Genomic DNA, 22,925 nt, shown 5'->3' with positions numbered 1-22,925 from the left:
TTATTATACATATACACACTGTGTTGTCACTTAGGCCAACTGCCATATTTCCACATTGTTCTTAACATACTGACTGCACATAACACTTCAGCAAAGCAAAGACATGCTAGTAGCTGGCAATACGACTCCAAGTTAGAATACTATTTTTCTATATATTTTTCATAAAAGACTTGAAAAGAAAAATCTAAGACAAACGCATTTTACCACATCAACATCTTAGTGCATAACCTTTACAAACAGTGGTATGCTGTATCAGTATCTAAAACATAAAAAAGTCATTAGGATCAAGCTCTGCAACACATTCAAAAGGTTATTATAGGCAAGGCAATTTCATTTATAGAGCACAATTCATACACAAGGCAAATGAAAGTACTTCACAGCTACACAAGAAGGCAGTAAAATCATTAAAAAGAAATAAATAATAAAAAATAAAAATAATAAAAATTAAACCCATTCAAAACAATCATTAATTAATTTAAAAGTGAAGAGTGCAGATAAAATACTTTCAGGTGTCATATGCACAGCTAAATAGAACTGTTTTCAGCCTGGATTTAAACATTGTCAGAGTTATATGTGAAATCGCAAACCTGGTGCACATTAGATGGCCACTAGCTACAATTTACTCTACATTGTAATTACTCTCATTACACATAATGATAATGGTTTTTATAAAGAAAAACATTTGTCCTAACATGCAACATAAATATCCAAAAACCCAAACTTTTTTTTTTTCTTTAAATCTCAAAATCTTGTGCTTTCCTTATGATACTAAAAGATGAGGTAGGCATAGGCTAACTGCCATATTTCCACATTGCTTATGCTATGTTTCTGCATTAAGCAGACGCTTTTATCCAAAGCGACTCAGAAATGAGGATATAACATTACAGCTAACATCAAAGCTAATAAGCTACATAGAAGGAAACCACTTTTCAAAGGGGACAGGGTGATAGTGTACAAATACAGTGCAGGCATAGAGGGAAGTACAGGGTCAGTGCTAGGACATGAGATGATCTCTGAGGGTCTTCCAGAGTTTCTTGAAGATATTCAGCGACGCCCCTGTTCTGGTAGCGCTCGGTAGGTCATTCCACCATCGCGGAACAAGACGTGAAAAGAGTCTGGGTCGTCTTAAGCGTGTACATTGCTCTTTACATACTGACTGCACATAACACTTCAGCAAAGCAAAGACATGCTAGTAGCTGGCAATACGACTCCAAGTTAGAATACTATTTTTCTATATATTTTTCATAAAAGACTTGAAAAGAAAAATCTAAGACAAACGCATTTTACCACATCAACATCTTAGTGCATAACCTTTACAAACAGTGGTATGCTGTATCAGTATCTAAAACATAAAAAAGTAATTAGTACCAAGCTCTGCAACACATTCAAAAGTGAAATCGCAAACCTGGTGCACATTAGATGGCCACTGGCAACAATTTACTCTACATTGTAATTACTCTCATGACACATAATGATAATGGTTATTTAAAAATAAAGAAAAACATTTGTCCTAACATGCAACATAAATATCCAAAAACCCAAACATTTTTTTTTTTAAAGTCATTAAATCTTGTGCTTTCCTTATGATACTAACACATGAGGTAGGCATAGGCTAACTGCCATATTTGCACATTGTTTATGCTATGTTTCTGCATTAAGCAGACGCTTTTATCCAAAGCGACTCAGAAATGAGGATATAACATTACAGCTAACATCAAAGCTAATAAGCTACATAGAAGGAAACCACTTTTCAAAGGGGACAGGGTGATAGTGTACAAATACAGTGCAGGCATAGAGGGAAGTACAGGGTCAGTGCTAGGACATGAGATGATCTCTGAGGGTCTTCCAGAGTTTCTTGAAGATATTCAGGGGCGCCCCTGTTCTGGTAGCGCTCGGTAGGTCATTCCACCATCGCGGAACGACACGTGAAAAGAGTCTGGATTGTCTTAAGTGTGTACATTGCTCTTTACATACTGACTGCACATAACACTTCAGCAAAGCAAAGACATGCTAGTAGCTGGCAATACGACTCCAAGTTAGAATACTATTTTTCTATATATTTTTCATAAAAGACTTGAAAAGAAAAATCTAAGACAAACGCATTTTACCACTCTTAGTGCATAACCTTTACTCACCTTTACAAACAGTGGTATGCTGTATCAGTATCTAAAACATAAAAAAGTAATTAGTACCAAGCTCTGCAACACATTCAAAAGTGAAATTGCAAACCTGGTGCACATTAGATGGCCACTGGCAACAATTTACTCTACATTGTAATTACTCTCATTACACATACTGATAATGGTTATTTAAAAATAAAGAAAAACATTTGTCCTAACATGCAACATAAATATCCAAAAACCCAAACATTTTTTTTTAAATTCACAAAATCTTGTGCTTTCCTTATGATACTAAAAGATGAGGTAGGGTTAGGCTAACTGCCATATTTCCACATTGTTTATGCTGTGTTTCTGCATTAAGCAGACGCTTTTATCCAAAGCGAAATGAGGATATAACATTACAGCTAACATCAAAGTACAGGGTCAGTGCTATAGGACAGTGTTTCCCAACCCTAGTCCTCAAGGCACACTGCCCTGCATGTTTTCCATGTTTCCCTGCTCCAGCACACCTGATTCAAATAATCAGGTCAGGTCTTAAAGCTCTCCAGAAGGCTGAGGACGACCCATTCATTTGAATCAGGTGTGCTAGAGCAGGGAAACGTGGAAAACATGCAGGGCAGTGTGCCGTGAGGACCAGGGTTGGGAAACACTGCAAGTATAGGACAGGAGATGCTCTCTAAAGAGCTGGGTCTTTCCTGTTTCCACCATCACGCCTGTGCAGGAACAAACCGCTTTTTGACACACTTCATTCCACTAGTCATAAAGATAGGTCTGATTCTAAATGCAACTGCAGAGCTTAAAGTGTAATAAAAATCCTGAGCGTCACAATTCAATATATAACATATATATTATTATACACACTGTATTGTCACTTAGGCCAACTGCCATATTTCCACATTGCTTTTTGCGTACTCTGACTACAGTTACACTTCAGCAAAGACACGCTAGCAGGTGGCAATAGTGCTCAAAAGTAGAATACACAATTTACTCTACATTGGAATTACTCTCATTACACATACTGATAATGTTTATTAAAAACACAACATTTGGTCTAACATGCAACAAATATCCAAAAATGCCAAATATTTTTTTTTAATTAAAAAAATCTTGTGCTTTCCAAAGCCAAAATCTTATCAAAATGAAACTATTAAAAGTTTCTTAAGACACCCCAAAAAATATCATTTATACCCCCCCCCCCCCCATGTACGAGCTTCTAAATCCGAGTCTGACTCGCAATTTACTGCAAAAAAATGGTGCCACAAAGTACTTTATTTTGATTCATGTCGGATGATTACAGAGAAACGAACACAGCGACAGAGAAGAGACAGAGCGCATATGGCACAGACACACAGACAAAGACACAGCGTAACAATAATAAAAGAACCAGCGCAAGCATCGACAATGCTGTTATTACTCAGACAAACAAGTTATTCCCCGTTTATTTCTCAGCGGTCAACATACCACAGCTACCTACCATGTAATTATGCACGCTTACTACCAGCCCTCAGATGCTCTTCACTAACGCTATGGAACAACGCAAAAAACATTTTCCAGCTACATAATTCTTACCTAGCGTCGGCCATTTTACCATTCACTAAGCTACATGATTGCCACGTGCTGGAACGCAATTCCTAAATTCAGCCGTCCCGCACAGGTGACAAAGAGAACAGAGAAACTCTGCCTGGTTTTATATCATCACATTATTTTTGGCTCTCTCAATAACATTATCGCTGACACCACAAGATAAAATAAAACAACGTTATTACAGCTCAGCAAATAAACAGCACCTCACCTGTGACAAGCTCCTGCCGTAATGAATCAAGGCACACTAAATCATCAACAATTACGACATATTCACAACAAGTTATTTTTCTTACACAACTACAACTTTTTAAAATAGATTGGGTTGTAATTAAATATTAAATGCATGAAAACAACAAAGCCTCGCGGGATTTCATGTCACTCAAGTCCCACCGACCTGAAATCATGCTATTAGCAAGTAGCTAACTCAACAATTACTTCAAGTAGAAAATGCTTCAACTTTCAGTCAACATACCACAGCTACCTACTATGTAATTATGCATGCTTACTACCAGCCCTCGGATGCTCTTCACTAACGCTATGGAACAACGCAAAACCCATTTTCCAGCTACATTGTTCTTACCTGGCGTCGGCCATTTTACCATTCACTAAGCTACATGATTGCCACGTGCTGGAACGCAATTCCTAAATTCAGCCGTCCCGCACAGGTGACAAAGAGTAACGGAGAAACTCTGCCTGGTTTTATATCATCACATTATTTTTGGCTTTCTCAATAACATTATCGCTGACACCACAAGATAAAATAAAACGTTATTACAGCTCAGCAAATAAGCAGCACTTCACCTATGACAAGCTCCTGCCGTAATGAATCAAAGCACACCAAATCATCAACAATTATGACATATTCACAAGTTATTTTTCTTACACAACTACAACATTTTAAAATAGACTGTGTTGCAATTAAATATCGCATGAAAACAACAAAGCCTCGCGGGATTTCATGCCACTCAAGTCCCACCGACCTGAAATCATGCTATTAGCAATTAGCTAACTGAACAATAACTTCAAGTAGAAAATGCTTCAACTTTCAGTTAACGTACCACAGCTACCTACCATGTAATTATGCATGCTTACTACCAGCCCTCGGATGCTCTTCACTAACGCTATGGAACAACGCAAAACCCATTTTCCAGCTACATAATTCTTACCTAGCGTCGGCCATTTTACCATTCACTAAGCTACATGATTGCCACGTGCTGGAACGCAATTCCTAAATTCAGCCGTCCCGCACAGGTGACAAAGAGTAACGGAGAAACTCTGCCTAGTTTTATATCATCACATTATTTTTGGCTTTCTCAATAACATTATCGCTGACACCACAAGATAAAATAAAACAACGTTATTACAGCTCAGCAAATACGCAGCACCTCACCTGTGACAAGCTCCTGCCGTAATGAATCAAGGCGAAGAAGATTCTCCAAAGTGACGCCATCCGCAACCTTATCAAAATAAAGGTATTTACCTGTGATAACCCTTCACAATAATTACGTTAAAATCCCTGCATGAATGTGCACATAAAAACATCAAATTATACAAAACTTAGTATAAAAAAGAAGTATATCAGTCTTGCTAAAATAATTGCTAAAATCCTTTTAAAAATATATATATTTTTAACCCTTAATCCCAATTTATGTCATGATGCAACTTCCTGTTATGGTATAAAAAAACACAATGAATTATTTAGTTTCAATATACAGAATGCAAACTGGATTATTGATGGTTTGCTTATTGGCATTTTTAATTACAATTCCGTTTGCCAATGAAACTCCGAGATGGCGCCAAACCGGAAGTGAGGCCTTTTTTTTATTTATTTTTTTTATCATTTTTTTTATTGCAATTAAAGAACAATGACAGAGACATGGTATGACAATAAGGCAAAACAAGGATATAACAATGTAAAGGACCATTTAGATTAGGTTAGGCTACATTAAACAACTAAAAGAAAAACCAACAATAAACAAAACTAGAGGAATACATTAAAGAACATTCAAAAGTCTTTCATTTTTCTTATTATTTACAAACTTAAGAGACTTGAAAAGAGCGGACATTTCTAACATAAAAACATTAAAGAAAGGCTGATTTTTCTGCCATTTTTGTTTATGAATAAAAAACTTAGCTTGCAAAATATAAAAGTTAATTAAAATACAACCAAGCCTTCTTCCAAATGATACCTTGAACTAAAGAATTCCAAAAAAAATTCCCTCTAGGAGTAATTCTGTTTCTTTGCTGAAGAGACTGACGCACATGTTTATTGTCACATTTTTTATCAAATATATTAATGCCATTCAATATTATTTCTGAATAGGGAGAAGGAGTAGGTAAATGATATGATAAGTGACTTTTAATTACAAGAGCTAATCCTTGAGGGATTGCTTTGATTACTGTGTTAAATTGACCGAAGGGTATAGGAAAGTAGTACCGTGACAAAAACTGCTCATATGTCAACAAAGTGCCAGAATTATCAAACAATGAAAAAATATTACATATACAATGTTCAAACCACTAAGGGTAAAATAAAGTTTTGTTTCTTACAGTGATGTCAGAATTGTTCCAGATAAACACTTTATGGGGGGAGAAGTTATGAACAAAACACATTCTCCAAGCAAGTAGGCATTGCCTATGGAAATTAAAAAGGTTAATAGGCAATTTAGATGGGACAAAGTTGCACTTAAGAATAAAAGAAAGCACCTAATTTATTGAATATGTGATTAGGGATAAAAAAAAAACACAGTGAGTTAGGTTGTAAAAGGCATCTTCGAATCCATCCAGTCCTGAAGGAATCAATTGTGTTAGAGAAGTCTAAAAAGTCTAGACCTCCATTACCTTTACAATCAGTCAGCACTTCCTTCTTTAATTTATGAGGTTTATTTCTCCATATGAAATCCAGATATATTTTGTTGATCTGTTTTATTGTTTGATCCTTCAGAAATAGGGAGAGAGAGGGATAAACAAAATGAGAAAGACCATCTGCTTTAGATAGCAAAGTTCTTCCATATATACTTAGATCTCGTTGTAACCAAGAATTAAAGGATGTTCTTGGCTTTTATTATTTTTCCTGCAAAATTCAGTTCCTCTCTAATCTTGGGATCCTTAGTTAATTGTATTCCTGAATATTTAACTGTTTGCTTTACTGGGATGTTATCCAATACTGTGTCATTGTATTCCTGTAGGGGTAATATTTCACATTTTGAAATGTTCAACTTGAGACCTGATGCATTAGAAAATTTCTCTACAAGAGCCAGCACATGAGGAAGTTGTACTTTATCTTGTAAAAACAAAATCATGTCATCAGCCAGTTGCGATATTTTGATTATCCTCTCAAAAATGGTTAGGCCCTTTAAATCAGGATCATTAAAGGATAAGACCGTTTTTTTTACATTGGGCCCTTGATTTCACATTATAACATGATGTTCTACTCACCCCTGCTTGTTGTTGGTCATTTGGAGCTGTTCCGAAGATATTCGAGAGGCGTCTGGCTGCTCTCTTGAGATATTCGGCCATGAAACGGTTTCCTATGGGCAACGTTATACAGGCACAAACTATGCTGTTTATAATTTATTAATTACTCTACACTAGCACTGATAACGTGGAGGTGCGTCGCTTACTTAAAAAAATCCGGGTTACTGTAATTTTGAATTTTTGAGGTAAAGTGGGTGTTACTGACGTCATCGTCGTGCTTCTACCACAGACAGCCCACAGACCTGCTGCCTATTTATTCATTCGGCTAAAATTCAAAATTACATTAACCCGGTCTTATCCTTTAAGTATACTTAAAGCAAGAAGCTCTGTCACTCATAAAAATAAAAAGGGAGAGAGAGGACACCCTTGCCTTATTCCACACTCAACATTAAATCTTTGGGTAGTGTTATGGTTAACTATTACAGAGCTGTTTATGTCATTATAAAGTGTCTGAATTACATTAATAAAGGGTTGACAAAGGCTTTGTAAAAGTCTAGCAGTAGCATGAGAGCTTCAAAGTGTGGAAGTGAGGCCATATCTTGGCAACCGTTTGATTTTATGACGTCAAACCTCTATCGCAGACTCATGACCAGTACGGTAAGAAGCCCAAGAAGTTTGGTGACGTTTGGCCTATAGGTGGTGCTATATGTAGCAAAAATGCATATTTGCTCATATGTTTGGACCCCTTGGGCCAAATTTCACAAATGAGGTACCGTTGGAATCCCTGAATGCAGACGAGGTCAACGCATCAAATAATGTCATATGCGCCATCTTGGTTTGTCAGCCATTTTGAATTTAATCGAAAACCTTCAAAAAGCATTTCAAGCCACTTTTATTGTCCAATCTCCACGGAACTTGGCACATAGAATATTCAGACCAAGCCACACATAAGTTATTATGTGGATTTTTTTATTTCACTTCCGTTTAACCGTGGCAGCCAATAAAAGTCTACGCCGACACGCAAATGAGACATTTGGCCGTATCTCTGTGATGCATTGATGTATCGATGCCAAACTTGGTGCATGGACTCACAAAGCCTTCCTGAGCGGCCCAAGCCTTCCCTACTGTGCCATTCTGCTAGGACCCCCACATCGCTGCTTGCAGCTATATTTATTGGGGGTCCTAGCAGCGAAGCTGCAGGAACCCATTGAGTTAGTAGCTTTTCCTATTATTATTATTAATCCGTTTCTGCTGCAATTGAAGTCTATGGCAGCCCCATGAACGCTATGGTAAAAAGTTGTGAAATTTGGCACACTTAATTAGCCAAGTGCCAATCACAAACTCAAGAATTTTCATGGCCCAAGAGCTTACTCTCTAGCGCCACCAACACGCCAAAGTTCAAAGTGCATTCAGCCTAATAACTTTTGACTACTTGGTCCAAATTTCACAAACAAGGCATCATTGGAATCCTTGGATCATGACGAGTCCAACGCACCCTATGACGTCAATTTGCGTATACCTAGATTTTCCGCCATTTTGAATTTTATCAAAAAGCTTAAAAAAGCATTTCAGGTCACAGAGATTGTCCAATTTTCACGAAACTTGGCACATAGACTCTTAAGACCAAGCCGCACAAAAGTTATTGTGTGGAATTTTTAATTAGGCTTCCATTTTACCATAAAAGCCAATCAAACTTGAGGTTGACGCCCCCAAACCGGAAGTGAGGTCATATCTTGGCAACCATTTGATATCATGACGTCAAACTTATAACACAGACTCAAGACTGCAAAGGTAAGAGGCCCAAGAAGTTTGGTGACGTTCGGCCTATAGGTGGCGCTATATGTATCAAAAATGCATTTTTGCTGATAACTTTGGACCCCTTGGTCCACATTTCACAAATGAGGTACCAGTAGAATCCCTGGATAAGGACGAGGTCAACACACTTAATGACGTCATTTGCGCCATCTTGGATTGTCCGCCATTTTGAATTTAATCAAAAACCTTCAAAACGCATTTCAGGCCACTAAGATTGTCCAATCTCCACGAGACTTGGCACATAGAATCTTCAGACCAAGCCGCACATAAGTTATTATGTGGATTTTTTTATTTAACTTCCGTGTAACCGCGGCAGCCACTCAAACTCCATGCCGACACGCAAATGGGACATTTGGCCGTATCTCTGCGATGCATTGATGTATCGATGCCAAACTTGGTGCATGGACTCACGACGCCTTCCTGAGCAGCCCAAGCCTTCCCTATTGTGCCATTCTGCTAGGAACCCCACATTGCTGCTTGCAGCTATATTTATTGGGGGTCCTAGCAGCGAAGCTGCAGGAACCCATTGTGTTAGTAGCTTTTCTTATTATTGGGGGTCCTAGCAGCGAAGCTGCAGGAACCCATTGAGTTAGTAGCTTTTCCTATTATTGGGGGTCCTAGCAGCGAAGCTGCAGGAACCCATTGTGTTACTAGCTTTTCTTATTATTCCTCTACTCTCCGCTGCAATTGAAGTCTATGGCAGCCCCATGAACGCTATGGTAAAAAGTTGTGAAATTTGGCACACGTAATCAGCCAAGTGCCAAAGCCAAAGTCAAGAATTTTCATGCCCCAAGAGCTTACTCTCTAGCGCCACCAACACGCCAAAGTTCAAAGTGCATTCAGCCTAATAACTTTGGACTACTTGGTCCAAATTTCACAAATGAGGCATCGTTGGAATCCTTGGATCATGACGAGTCCAACGCACCCTATGACGTCAATTTGCGTATACCTATTTTCCACCATTTTGAATTTTATCAAAAAGCTTAAAAAAGCATTTCAGGTCACACAGATTGTCCAATTTTCACAAAAGTTGGCACATAGACTCTTAAGACCAAGCCCCACAAAAGTTATCGTGTGGAATTTTTAATTAGGCTTCCATTTTTCCATAAACGCCAATCAAACTCGAAGTTAACGCCCCCAAACCGGAAGTGAGGTCATATCTTGGCAACCATTTGATATCTTGACGTCAAACTTATAACACAAACTCAAGACTGCTAAGGTAAGAGGCCCAAGAAGTTTGGTGACGTTCGGCCTATAGGTGGCGCTATAAGTAGCAAAAATTCAATTTTGCTCATATCTTTGGACCCCTTGGTCCAAATTTCATAAATGAGGTATCAATAGAATCCCTGGATAAGGTCGAGGTCAACACCCTTAATGACGTCATTTGCGCCATCTTGGATTGTCCGCTATTTTGAATTTAATCACAAACCTTCAAAACGCATTTCAGGCCACTAAGATTGTCCAATCTCCACGAGACTTGGCACATAGAATCTTCAGACCAAGCCGCACATAAGTTATTATGTGGATTTTTTTATTTCACTTCCGTGTAACCGCGGCAGCCAATCAAACTCCATGCCGACGCGCAAATGGGACATTTGGCCGTATCTCTGCGATGCATTGATGTATCGATGGTAAAAAGTTGTGAAATTTGGCACACGTAATCAGCCAAGTGCTAAAGCCAATGTCAAGAATTTTCATGCCCCAAAAGCTTACTCTCTAGCGCCACCAACACGCCAAAGTTCAAAGTGCATTCAGCCTAATAACTTTTGAATACTTGGCCCAAATTTCATAAACAAGACATCATTGGAATCCTTGGATTATGACGAGTCCAACGCACCCTATGACGTCAATTTGCGTATGCCTAGATTTTCCGCCATTTTGAATTTTATCAAAAAGCTTAAAAAAGCATTTCAGGTCACACAGATTGTCAAATCTTCACGAAACTTGGCACATAGACTCTTAAGACCAAGCCGCACAAAAGTTATCATGTGGAATTTTTAATTAGGCTTCCATTTTTCGATAAAAGCCAATCAAACTCGAGGTTGACGCCCCCAAACCGGAAGTGAGGTCATATCTTGGCAACCATTTGATGTTATGACGTCAAACTTATAACACAGACTCAAGACTGCTAAGGTAAGGGGCCCAAGAAGTTTGGTGACGTTCGGCCTATAGGTGGCGCTATATGTAGCCAAAATGCATTTTTGCCCATATCTTTGGACCACTTGGTCCAAATGTCACAAATGAGGTACCAATGGAATCCCTGGATGCAGCCGAGGTCAATGCACATCATGACGTCATCAGCGCCATCTTGGAATGTCCGCCATTTTGAATTTAATCGAAAACCTTCAAAAAGCATTTCAGGCCTCTAAGAGTGTCCAATCTCGACGGAACTTGGCAAATAGAATCTTCAGACCAAGCCGCACAAGTTATCATGTGGATTTTTTTATTTCACTTCCGTGTAACCGCGGCAGCCAATCAAACTCCACGCCGACGCGCAAATGGGACATTTGGCCGTATCTCTGCGATGCATTGATGTATCGATGCCAAACTTGGTGCATGGACTCATGAAGCCTTCCTGAGCGGCCCAAGCCTTCCCTATTGTGCCATTCTGCTAGGACCCCCACATCGCTGCTTGCAGCTATATTTATTATTATTATTAATCCGTTTCCGCTGCAATTGAAGTCTATGGCAGCCCCATGAACGCTATGGTAAAAAGTTGTGAAATTTGGCACACCTAATCAGCCAAGTGCCAAAACCAAAGTCAAGAATTTTCATGCCCCAAGAGCTTACTCTCTAGCGCCACCAACACGTCAAAGTTCAAAGTGCATTAAGCCTAATAACTTTGGACTACTTGGTTCAAATTTCACAAATGAGGCATCGTTGGAATCCTTGGATCATGACGAGTCCAACGCATCCTATGACGTCAATTTGCGTATACCTAGATTTTCCGCCATTTTGAATTTTATCAAAAAGCTTAAAAAAGCATTTCAGGTCACAGAGATTGTCCAATTTTCACGAAACTTGGCACATAGACTCCTAAGACCAAGCCGCACAAAAGTTATCCAAGGGAATTTTTAATTAGGCTTCCATTTTTCCATAAAAGCCAATCAAATTCGAGGTTGACGCCCCCAAACCGGAAGTGAGGCCATATCTTGGTAACCATTTGATGTTATGACGTCAAACTTCTAACACAGACTCAAGACCACTAAGGTAAGAGGCCCAAGAAGTTTGGTGACGTTCGGCCTATAGGTGGCGCTATATGTAGCCAAAATGCATTTTTGCTCATATCTTTGGACCCCTTGGTCCACATTTCACAAATGAGGTACCAGTAGAATCCCTGGATAAGGACGAGGTCATTACACTTAATGACGTCATTTGCGCCATCTTGGATTGTCCGCCATTTTGAATTTAATCACAAACCTTCAAAACGCATTTCAGGCCACTAAGATTGTCCAATCTCCACGAGACTTGGCACATAGAATCTTCAGACCAAGCCGCACATAAGTTATTATGTGGATTTTTTTTATTTAACTTCCGTGTAACCGCGGCAGCCAATCAAACTCCATGCCGACGTGCAAATGGGACATTTGGCCGTATCTCTGCGATGCATTGATGTATCGATGCCAAACTTGGTGTATGGACTCACAACGCCTTCCTGAGCAGCCCAAGCCTTCCCTATTGTGTCATTCTGCTAGGACCCCCACATCGCTGCTTGCAGCTATATTTATTCTTCAATTTCTGCTGCAATGTAAGTCTATGGCAGCCCCATGAACGCTATGGTAAAAAGTTGTGAAATTTGGCACACGTAATCAGCCAAGTGCCAAATCCAAAGTCAAGAATTTTCATGCCCCAAGAGCTTACTCTCTAGCGCCACCAACACGTCAAAGTTCAAAGTCTATTAAGCCTAATAACTTTGGACTCCATGGTCCAAATTTCACAAATGAGGCATCTTTGGAATCCTTGGATCATGACGAGTCCAATGCACCCTATGACGTCAATTTGCGTATGCCTAGATTTTCCGCCATTTTGAATTTAATTAAAAAGCTTAAAAAAGCATTTCAGGTCACAGAGATTGTCCAATTTTCACGAAACTTGGCACATAGACTCTTAAGACCAAGCCGCACAAAAGTTATCCAAGGGAATTTTTAATTAGGCTTCCATTTTTCCATAAAAGCCAATCAAACTCAAGGTTGACGCCCCCAAACCGGAAGTGAGGTCATATCTTGGCAACCATTTGATATCATGACGTCAAACTTATAACACAGACTCAAGACTGCTAACGTAAGAGGTCCAAGAAGTTTGGTGACGTTCGGCCTATAGGTGGCGCTATATGTAGCAAAAATGCATTTTTGCTCATATCTTTGAACCCCTTTGTCCACATTTCACAAATGAGGTACCGGTGGAATCCCTGGATGAGGACGAGGTCAACACACTTAATGACGTCATCTGCGCCATCTTGGATTGTCCGCCATTTTGAATTTAATCAAAAACCTTCAAAACTTATTTCAGGCCACTAAGATTGTCCAATCTCCACGAGACTTGGCATATAGGATCTTCAGACCAAGCCGCACATAAGTTATCTTGTGGATTTTTTTTATTCACTTCCGTTTAACAGCGACAGCCAACCAAACTCTAAGCCGGCGCGCAAATGGGACATTTGGCCGTATCTCTGCGATGCATTGATGTATTGATGCCAAACTTGGTGCATGGACTCACGACGCCCTCCTGAGCAGCCCAAGCCTTCCCTATTGTGCCTTTCTGCTAGGACCCCCACATCGCTGCTTGCAGCTATATTTATTCCTCTACTTTCCGCTGCAATTGAAGTCTATGGCAGCCCCATGAACGCTATGGTAAAAAGTTGTGAAATTTGGCACACGTAATCAGCCAAGTGCCAAAGCCAAAGTCAAGAATTTTCATGCCCCAAGAGCTTACTCTCTAGCGCCACCAACACGCCAAAGTTCAAAGTGCATTCAGCCTAATAACTTTGGACTACTTGGTCCAAATTTCACAAATGTGGCATCGTTGGAATCCTTGGATCATGACGAGTCCAACGCACCCTATGACGTCAATTTGCGTATACTTAGATTTTCCGCCATTTTGAATTTTATCAAAAAGCTTAAAAAAGCATTTCAGGTCACAGAGATTGTCCAATTATCACGAAACTTGGCACATAGACTCTTAAGACCAAGCCGCACAAAAGTTATCGTGTGGAATTTTGAATTAGGCTTCAATTTTTCCATAAAAGCCAATCAAACTCGAGGTTGACGCCCCCAAACCGGAAGTGAGGTCATATCTTGGCAACCATTTGATATCATGACGTCAAACTTATAACACAGACTCAAGACTGCTAAGGTAAGATGCCCAAGAAGTTTGGTGACGTTCGGCCTATAGGTGGCGCTATATGTAGCAAAAATGCATTTTTGCTCATATCTTTTGACCCGTTGGTCCACATTTCACAAATGCGGTACCAGTAGAATCCCTGGATACAGACGAGGTCAACACACTTAATGACGTCATTTGCGCCATCTTGGATTTTCCGCCATTTTGAATTTAATCAAAAACCTTCAAAACGCATTTCAGGCCACTAAGATTGTCCAATCTCCACGAGACTTGGCACATAGAATCTTCAGACCAAGCCGCACATAAGTTATTAGGTGGATTTTTTTATTTAACTTCCGTGTAACCGCGGCAGCCAATCAAACTCCATGCCGACGCGCAAATGGGACATTTGGCCGTATCTCTGCGATGCATTGATGTATCGATGCCAAACTTGGTGCATGGACTCACGACGCCTTCCTGAGCGGCCCAAGCCTTCCCTATTGTGCCATTCTGCTAGGACCCCCATATCGCTGCTTGCAGCTATATTTGTAGATTGTTTTAGAGGCTATGGGAAGTGGCAAGATTTGTGGCTGATGGCCATGGTGCCTCCACCAGTCGCACCAGTTCCATTGTGTGTTAAATATATCCAGTTTAATCTTAAAACATCCCATCTTTCACCATACTTGCATGCTTGGCAACCAGGATGCAGAACAACACGAAGACTTGTCATAAGAAAGCGAAGTGATGGAGGGTATTTCCTGATTAATCAGATATCCTATTTCCCCTGCTCCTATTGTCTTTACAATTATGTTTACAGTAACGCTTCGTCATTTAGCAGATCCTTTTTTCCAAAGTGACTTACAAGTGAGGAAGCAACATCCAAGCTATAGTGCAGTAAGAACCAAGCTCTATTAATTGAAAGTTAAATCAGTATTCATTTATCTAAATGTCAAACTATAATTAGAACAAATACAGAAGTGTATTTGTGCAGGTTAGATGTGTTAGAGTGTAGGTGGTGTTAGGAGAGGAAGTTATATCTGAAGAGATGTCTTCAAGTCCTCAAATTGTTGAATGTAGATGGTGATGCCCCTGCTCTGATAGCACCTGGTATCTTAAAATGAGACTGCCTTGTGCATGGCAGTACACGATGATGATCCTTGGAGGAACAGAGTGGTTTAGAAGGAACATAAACCGATGTGACTGGTTAAAATAGCTGGATACAGACCGCACAGTCACTGTGGACGAGCATTAATAACTTAGATTTGATTGAGGCAGCCATGGGTAGCCATTGGAGTTGAGTGAGTGATGTCTCCTTTTTGTCTGATCAATCACCAGATGCATTGCCGCATTCTGAACCATATCTTTGGGTTTCACTCTGCAACGACATGAATTGAGACAGATGCAACACGGTCAGAGAAGGACTGCTGGTCATGAGTCGATACACCCAGATTTCTTGCAATCTTTGTTTGAGAGATATAATATTAATATTGTTTTGGATGGAATGATGAGATGGGATGACCTTCACCTATGTGGACATGTCAGAGGGACAAGCTGAGACTTTTGTTTATTTTTTGAGGTAATATAGTGGGAATGATTGATAGTTAGGTATCATCTGCATAATTATGACACGCAAAGCTGTGCGAGTGGATGACCAGGCCAGAGGAGGTGGTTTATATTGCAAATGTCCCAGTTCCAGGCCTTTAGGTACCCCATTAGGGAGGCCATGTGGTGCAGACATTTGTTCTTTCTATGACCTTTTGAAAGAATGCCGGTGAGATACATTTTGATCCAAGAGTGTGTCATGCGTGATGTTCCCAACTCAGACAGCACTGATTGTAGAATTGCATGATCAGCTATGTCGAATTTTGCAGAGAGGTCAAGCAAGATGAGAACTGAGGACTGTGCTACAGCTCCAGCTGCCTTTAGGGGCACTATTACACACATTAGAGCTATTTCAGTAGAGTGGCCACTCTTAAGGCAAGACTTATTTGGAGCAGGGAGGTTGTTGTGTAAGTAGAAGTATGAAATGTTTTTGTTTTTTTAAACAGCTCTTTCAGTAACTTTTGATAGGATTGGAAAGACGGGAAATTGGTCTTTATTTTTCGATCTGACCAGTCTTTAGCGTTGGCTTTTTTTTAGCCAAGGTCTCTTTGAATGCAGTTGGAAATATGCTTGAGGCGATGAAAGCATTTGTCACATGAGTGAATGCTGGTACACTGGTAGAAGAGAAGGATCTGAAGAGGTTGGTGGGAGCTGAATCCAGCTGACATGCAGTAGGATGGCAGCCTGTCAAGAGCTTTGTTAATATGAGGGCCTCAAGTTCAATTAGAGCTGTGCTTTGTTTACAAATCAGGAGGATACTGTATTTATAATTTCCAAAAAAGAATTTAAATATTCATGAATCAGATGTGACAAAGTGCATGTTAGATTTTACAAGGCGCCAGCTTATATGGAAACTGGGTTTGTATTTCTCTCATTTTTGCATCCTTCCCTTCATATGTTTTGTGTGAATTTTAACCCTATACACACTAATGTAAAGCTGTTTGTAGCATAAAATACCACAGTAATAATTACAGATATGTTCGTGAGATGTTATTAGAGCGCTTCCTGTTAAGCGCATGGTCACTGCTTCATAGGACAGCTGAGAATGCTTTAGAAACTGTATTTAAATGTGTGGTGACAGAAACAGTTGTGGACACCCACACAGTAGTAATTATCGCAATTTGCTTTTACACCTTCCCCAGGTTGCACACAAACCACAGTGTTAAAGCCGAGGGGCGGCCCCAGAGGGCAGAGAGGATGCAGCTCTCACACATCACTTATCACTCAACTGCCTTTTGTGCTGTCAAGTTAATCGCAGCTGGGACACGTGTGAACACAGACGTGTTTATTAACATGTACAGTGAAGAGTCCTCTCTGAGCATTCAAGGAATGTTGACCAAATTACATTATATAATGTTTATAGAAAAGCTTCGTGCTTTCTGTTGTTATTGTTGAGGTCCCACTCTACTTCTGGAAAAAAAATAAAAATAATTCATACAAGCCCCGTATTCCATTTGCTGGTGTGTGTGGTCAGATGTCATTATTATCCATGGGTGTTTATCCCACCAACGCAATCTGTGATATTTATTTTATTCTGCCATCCTGCAAATGCACAAATCCTGTTTGAAATTCAAACTAGCGCTACATCTGTTAGGTGTGTGTAGGAGGATATAGCAAAAGAGAAGAGCAAGAGGGCATAGGCTGCATTTGATGTGTGGTACTCGCTCGGTCGATATTGTTGCCCTGAGCTGTCACTTCTTTTGTTAAGTTAGTCAGAATGTAGCTGCTTTTTTTTAAAAAAAAAAAAAAGTTTTGTCCCTTTGTTATGTACACTGCTTCGCTTTGTTCTCTCGCCCAGTTTTGGCATATGAATGAAATATAAAAGTAAAGTGTTGTTCAGGCAGAAAAAAAAAATATATATTTATGTAAATCTGTGGCCTGTTGAGTGTTTGATCCTGAGACAAAAAAGAATTACAATACACTTGCTATTTTTGGATTTATATGCCAGGATATAAGAAAGGAGTGAAGTGAGAAAACGACTGGCAGCTTGAAACGGAGGCAAAACTTTTAGTGTGTCAGTTTTTTTATTGTTTTTTTTTTTTTTTTCAACTTGACAGGAGGCTTGTGAGAGACGAAGCTGTCTAATACACACTGGACTGCCTCCACTTTACTGCCTCAGGAAACAGTCCCTGTTCAAACAAGCCTTTGAGCTGTCTGGGGGGGGGCCGCTTTCTCTGTCTCACTGTCTCACTATTCAACATTCAGACAACAGGCAACATACAGATAGGCCTTGTTTTTATTCATTTATTTTTTACCACTAATTTCATCTTTATTTGTTAAAAGTCCCTAATTCTTCTTTCAGAGGAAGAAAAAAAACCTACTCACAGTGGAACTATTTTGCCCTCATTGTGCTTTGCCTTTCTGAGATATAGAAATGGAATGGGACTGTCCGGGTGTTGTGCCTTTAACCCAATAAGACCAGTAATAATATTTAAAAAGGCATTCTAGTACTGATGCCTTGTTTGAATACACCTACTCGGCACCTTGGGTTCTTTGAAAAACTTGACAGACTTGTAAAGCTCAGCAAAATCTTTATTTCTCAGCCTAAAAAAAGGCTTCAAACCTTTGGACTTGATTGCAAATCTTTGCCATTGAACAAATGTTATCATTTTGTTTTTATATATGAAATCATTGGTCATGTGTCATCAAATCACTGACATTATATCAAATACCCTCATGTCGTCTGAGGCTTTTATGCAGAGGCATGCAAATGTTTGATCTGGTTTTTAGGAGTTAATATCGATGAACACATCGTGTTTGAAAGCACATGCTGGGACATAATTATGCCCTCTCTATTTGGTTTAGTGTGAATGAGGTAAAGCAAGCAATAGCAACTCTCTTTGTGTTAAAGGGCAAATAGCAATTAAAAGTGAGGTCTGGATGAGAGGTCGGGAAAGGTCAGTCCTCCCTGCAGTTTAATGTCAGTCTAATGAGTTGTGGCTTTTAAACCTCTGGGTCTTGCCTCTGGTTTTACAAAGGAGTGATGTTTGTCTTTGAGTCTCTGCTGATAGATCAAGGTTTAAAGCAACTTAAGACGCTATTAAAGAAAAAACATAAATGAACACTGGTCTTAAAAGCTCCATGAGTTTTAATCAGTTTAGGTGGAGTTTGAAACTAATATCAAGGTATTGCATTCATTTGACAAGCACCACAAGCAGACGCAACAGGGAAACAATGAACTCATAGCAAATAATAAACCGTTTTTTTGTATTCCTTTTTTCTTGTCTGTGCCGTGCAGCTCCAGTGTTTTACTTTGGAGAGGTAGAGTACCATGTGGATGAGAGTGACGGATATGTGGAGGTCAAAGTGTGGAGGACAGGAACCGATTTGGCCAAGACTGGGACTGTGACCGTCCGCTCTCGCAAGGCTGAGCCCATCTCTGCAGAAGGTAAGCTCCCATGCAGTCATCTATTACTTCTGACTGATTCAAATTCATTCAATTTACCATTAATCACCCTCTGTCTGCATTGTCCCCACCATCTTCTTTTCTACAATTTCTTACTTTTTTCTGGCTTTCCTCCAGCTGGTATTGACTATGTGGGCATCAGTCATAACTTGGACTTTGCCCCGGGTGTCAGCATGCAAACATTCAGAGTCATCATTCTGGATGATCTGGGACAACCGGAGCTGGAGGGGACTGAGAGCTTTGAGCTGATCCTGCGAATGCCAATGAACGGCATTGTTGGAGAACCTGGGAAGTCTACAGTCTACATAAATGACTCACTGTCTGACTGTAAGTGATCTCATTTTTTTCTGTAATTATTTTTGATCAATGTCCGATCTTTTTTTTTTTTTTCGGTGGTGTAAAGAGAATGCAAAGAAAGGAATGCGGTGTCCATTTTACTTGCCAACCCTGACTCACCCTAACCACCAATCAATTTTCCACCCACTCACTGGACCTATATTGGTGGATTTAAGAAAAAGTCACTGCAGACTCGTCAAAAAGGCAAACTCAAAGGGAAAATAGAAAGGAGGGTGTAAAAAAATCAAAGCACTCACCACAATTGAACAAGTCAGATATTTACACTCATTTCAGGGTCACAGTCTTTGATTCTGTTCTTTCATAAATGTCAGGAAATGTTATCAAATTGCATAAAATCTTATAAAATGAGAATATCTAATCTTCTGTAGTTTGAAGTATTGTATTCTCTTTGATCCAGCGAGTGTTGGGGTGAGACAGGCTCTCTACTTGTGCAATTCACTAGTCTGGCCAGTAAAGTACAAGGATCAAAATATCGCTCTTAAGATTGCACCAAACACCAAAGAGACCAAACACCAAATGAAGTAGTAAAAAGGACTGGGTCAAGTCGTTCCTTTATCACAGAAAGTTTTTAACATTCAATCAGAGGATCGATCCATAATCCTGACTTCCTCTCTAGTTGCGTTTGTAGCTTTACATTCTTCTCTTTTAGTGAAACGTCTTGGCAGGAAATGGATAAAATACAGTGACTTTTGGTTGAGACGTTCATATATCCAGAGGATAAATCCTAAAGAGCTTCACGGTCCTCAATTATTTTTATACCAACAGAACTGTACTAATCCTCTCAGTTAGGTCAACCTTCTCAGTGTATTAGGACAAGATTCCAGATTCTGTATTTTTACCTTCTCTTATAGTAGAACGATTTCAAGAGTTTGGTGATCTCTGACTTTTCATCCTGCTCTCTTGCACCACTATTTAGATTGTCATCTAGATCCATTGGTCTGTACTTTCTGTTACATGCTAAGATGACACAGGTGATATGCTATACGCATTTGGATTGGCAGTAGAAGCTTGTTAGAGTAACATACTGGCCCAAGCACACAGCTGAAAGCCTTATTCCATACTACTAATGTACAATATGCTTATGTTTAGCTGTGCCTTTTTGTGTCAAACTTGACACATGAATTAGGTTTATTGTTATCGGTGATTTGCAGCTGCTGACATTAGTGTTTAAAAGCCATGTGAAAATGGGAAATGGACTGTGCCCATTTAGAGCTTTTATTACCTGAGTGGATCCAAAGCCCTTTGCGGTATTTTTTACTTTTTTTATCTTCTCACACACCAATGGAGAGGATAAAGCAGAACTGCAATGCCAGGCATGGCTCTGAAAAGAAATCCTTTTTAAGGATAGAAAGTCTTAAAAGGTTGTGCTTTGTGTATCAAAAGGTTAACCGCACTCATCACCACTTCTTAGTTTAACAAACGCTTGTTGTGAGATTTATTTAATTTAATTTCCCTTCTGATATTAGCAAGGGGTTAGGTTATTACTGTCTCCATTACATTCAACTTAGCTATCGTTTTGACCAACAGTGCCAAAGTTCCAGTTCCGTGAGCCCGTTTACATTGGAGAGGAGAGCGATTGGCAGATCACAGCAACAGTGTACCGCGGTGGTGACATCAGACACAAGTCCTCCGTTCGCTGTTACACCCGTCAGGGCTCGGCACAAGTCGCCTCTGACTTTGATGAGCGACCCAACACAGATGCATCTGTCATCAGTTTCTTACCAGGTACTTTCATAGTCACGCCGATGTCACACTTATTTACTCTCATTTCTAAAAATGAAGAACATAGATCAGTTTATTTTCTTCCTTATGTCACACATTTTGTGCACACAAAATTGTATTGTCATTTTCAGTATTTTATCAAAATTTTTTGTGCACAAAGCTTCCTGATGCTGTGACTGAACTGAGTAAAAGGGAGAATATTGATACTGATAAGATATTAAATACTATACATTATTAAAAAAAGTTTTCTTTTTCACCATTAAGCTTTTTTGACATGTGTAAACTATCTTGCTCTACGCTTTAGGTGAGGTCGAGAAGTCGTGTGTTCTGACACTGGTTGATGACACGGTGTACGAGGAGGCAGAAGAACTGCGTTTGGTCTTAGGGGATCCAAAGAGCAACTCACAGTTTGGTGCATCAGTTGGTGCTCCAAATGAGACTCTGGTGAAAATCATGGACACAGCTGACAGTAAGTGAGATGAAGAGAGGACTATTGTAGGCAGACATTCCTAATACACGGATGGCAAATGTTTTTAATTCATACCTGCCAGTAGAAATGATTAACGATGATAATTAAAATTATAAGTCCAAATCAAACTGTATGTTTGTGTTTTATTCAGTTTTTCTTCCTTTTTCTGTGCCTTTAGAAGCCATCATTCGCTTTTTGGAAACCAAGTTCAGTATTGTTGAGCCAAAGGAAGCTGGGGCCGTGGCAACTGTGAGGATCCCTGTGGTACGAGTGGGTGACACATCGAAAGTGTCTGTGGTTCGCATTCACACTAAAGACGGATCTGCTGTCTCAGGAGAGGACTACTATCCTGTGTCTAAAGGTTAAATCTCACGCACATCTTATAGCATAAAAAAGAGCAGCTTCAAAAATGCAAAGCACAATGAATTAGAAAGCGGTGGATTACAGCGATGATTTGCAAAGGATAAAAGATACGGTCAAGGTTCCTGTAGATTGTTGAAAATGGCCGGTTCTGTAAAGCAACTATAAAACCTTCATTTTACCTTCATTTTAAACTTTATTTTCTCATTTATTTGCCCTTTATGTAACTCGGAAGCTCTGATTTAGATACTTCTTCTTCCAGAAGACAGCATTTAACACAATTTAACGCAAAGGTTTTAAAAAATACATGTCCTGTGTTAGTACGAGATATAACACGAGAGGTAAAAAAAAGAGAAAAAACAAACAAACAGGCCTATATAAATCCAACATATTTGACCTAAAAGTAAAAAAAAAATAATAATAATTATATTAAACATTAACAGGTTTCCTTCTGGGCAAGTTCTGAAAACATCCTAAAAATATTCAAGTATTTTGAAACTCATTCCTTGCACGACGACACTTTGAAAGCAAAATAGCCAATCAAAGCAGGGAATAGCATGCCTCGGGCTGATTCACTCTGGCAACGACTGATGAAAAAACGACTGATGAAAAAAAAAAACCTCATCTACACAACATTAGATTGAATGAACAAACATTTGTTCGATCTACATCAAACATGGACAGATGTGCAGGGGGTAGGTGATTTTGGGAGTGAGATGATCCAAAACCATTCAGAAACTGATTTACAGTTCAT

The 22,925-nt window shown here is 39.5% G+C and overlaps 1 protein-coding gene across 1 annotated transcript in view; it reads left to right on the top strand.

The window, feature by feature from the left end:
• frem2a (FRAS1 related extracellular matrix 2a) overlaps positions 1–22,925 on the top strand; it is a 114,450-nt gene that overhangs the window by 76,787 nt on the left and 14,738 nt on the right. The window contains exons 7-11 of the mRNA XM_075487640.1: positions 19,096–19,245; positions 19,381–19,590; positions 21,148–21,345; positions 21,647–21,811; positions 21,990–22,172. Of these exons, the coding sequence (XP_075343755.1) occupies positions 19,096–19,245; positions 19,381–19,590; positions 21,148–21,345; positions 21,647–21,811; positions 21,990–22,172 (906 nt within the window). The remainder of the gene's footprint in view (positions 1–19,095; positions 19,246–19,380; positions 19,591–21,147; positions 21,346–21,646; positions 21,812–21,989; positions 22,173–22,925) is intronic.

The sequence above is a fragment of the Odontesthes bonariensis genome, chromosome 16 (assembly GCF_027942865.1).
Source record: "Odontesthes bonariensis isolate fOdoBon6 chromosome 16, fOdoBon6.hap1, whole genome shotgun sequence".
NCBI lineage: Eukaryota > Metazoa > Chordata > Actinopteri > Atheriniformes > Atherinopsidae > Odontesthes > Odontesthes bonariensis.
Note: the sequence above shows the minus strand (reverse complement) of the source record. Positions and strands in the feature narration are given on the sequence as shown.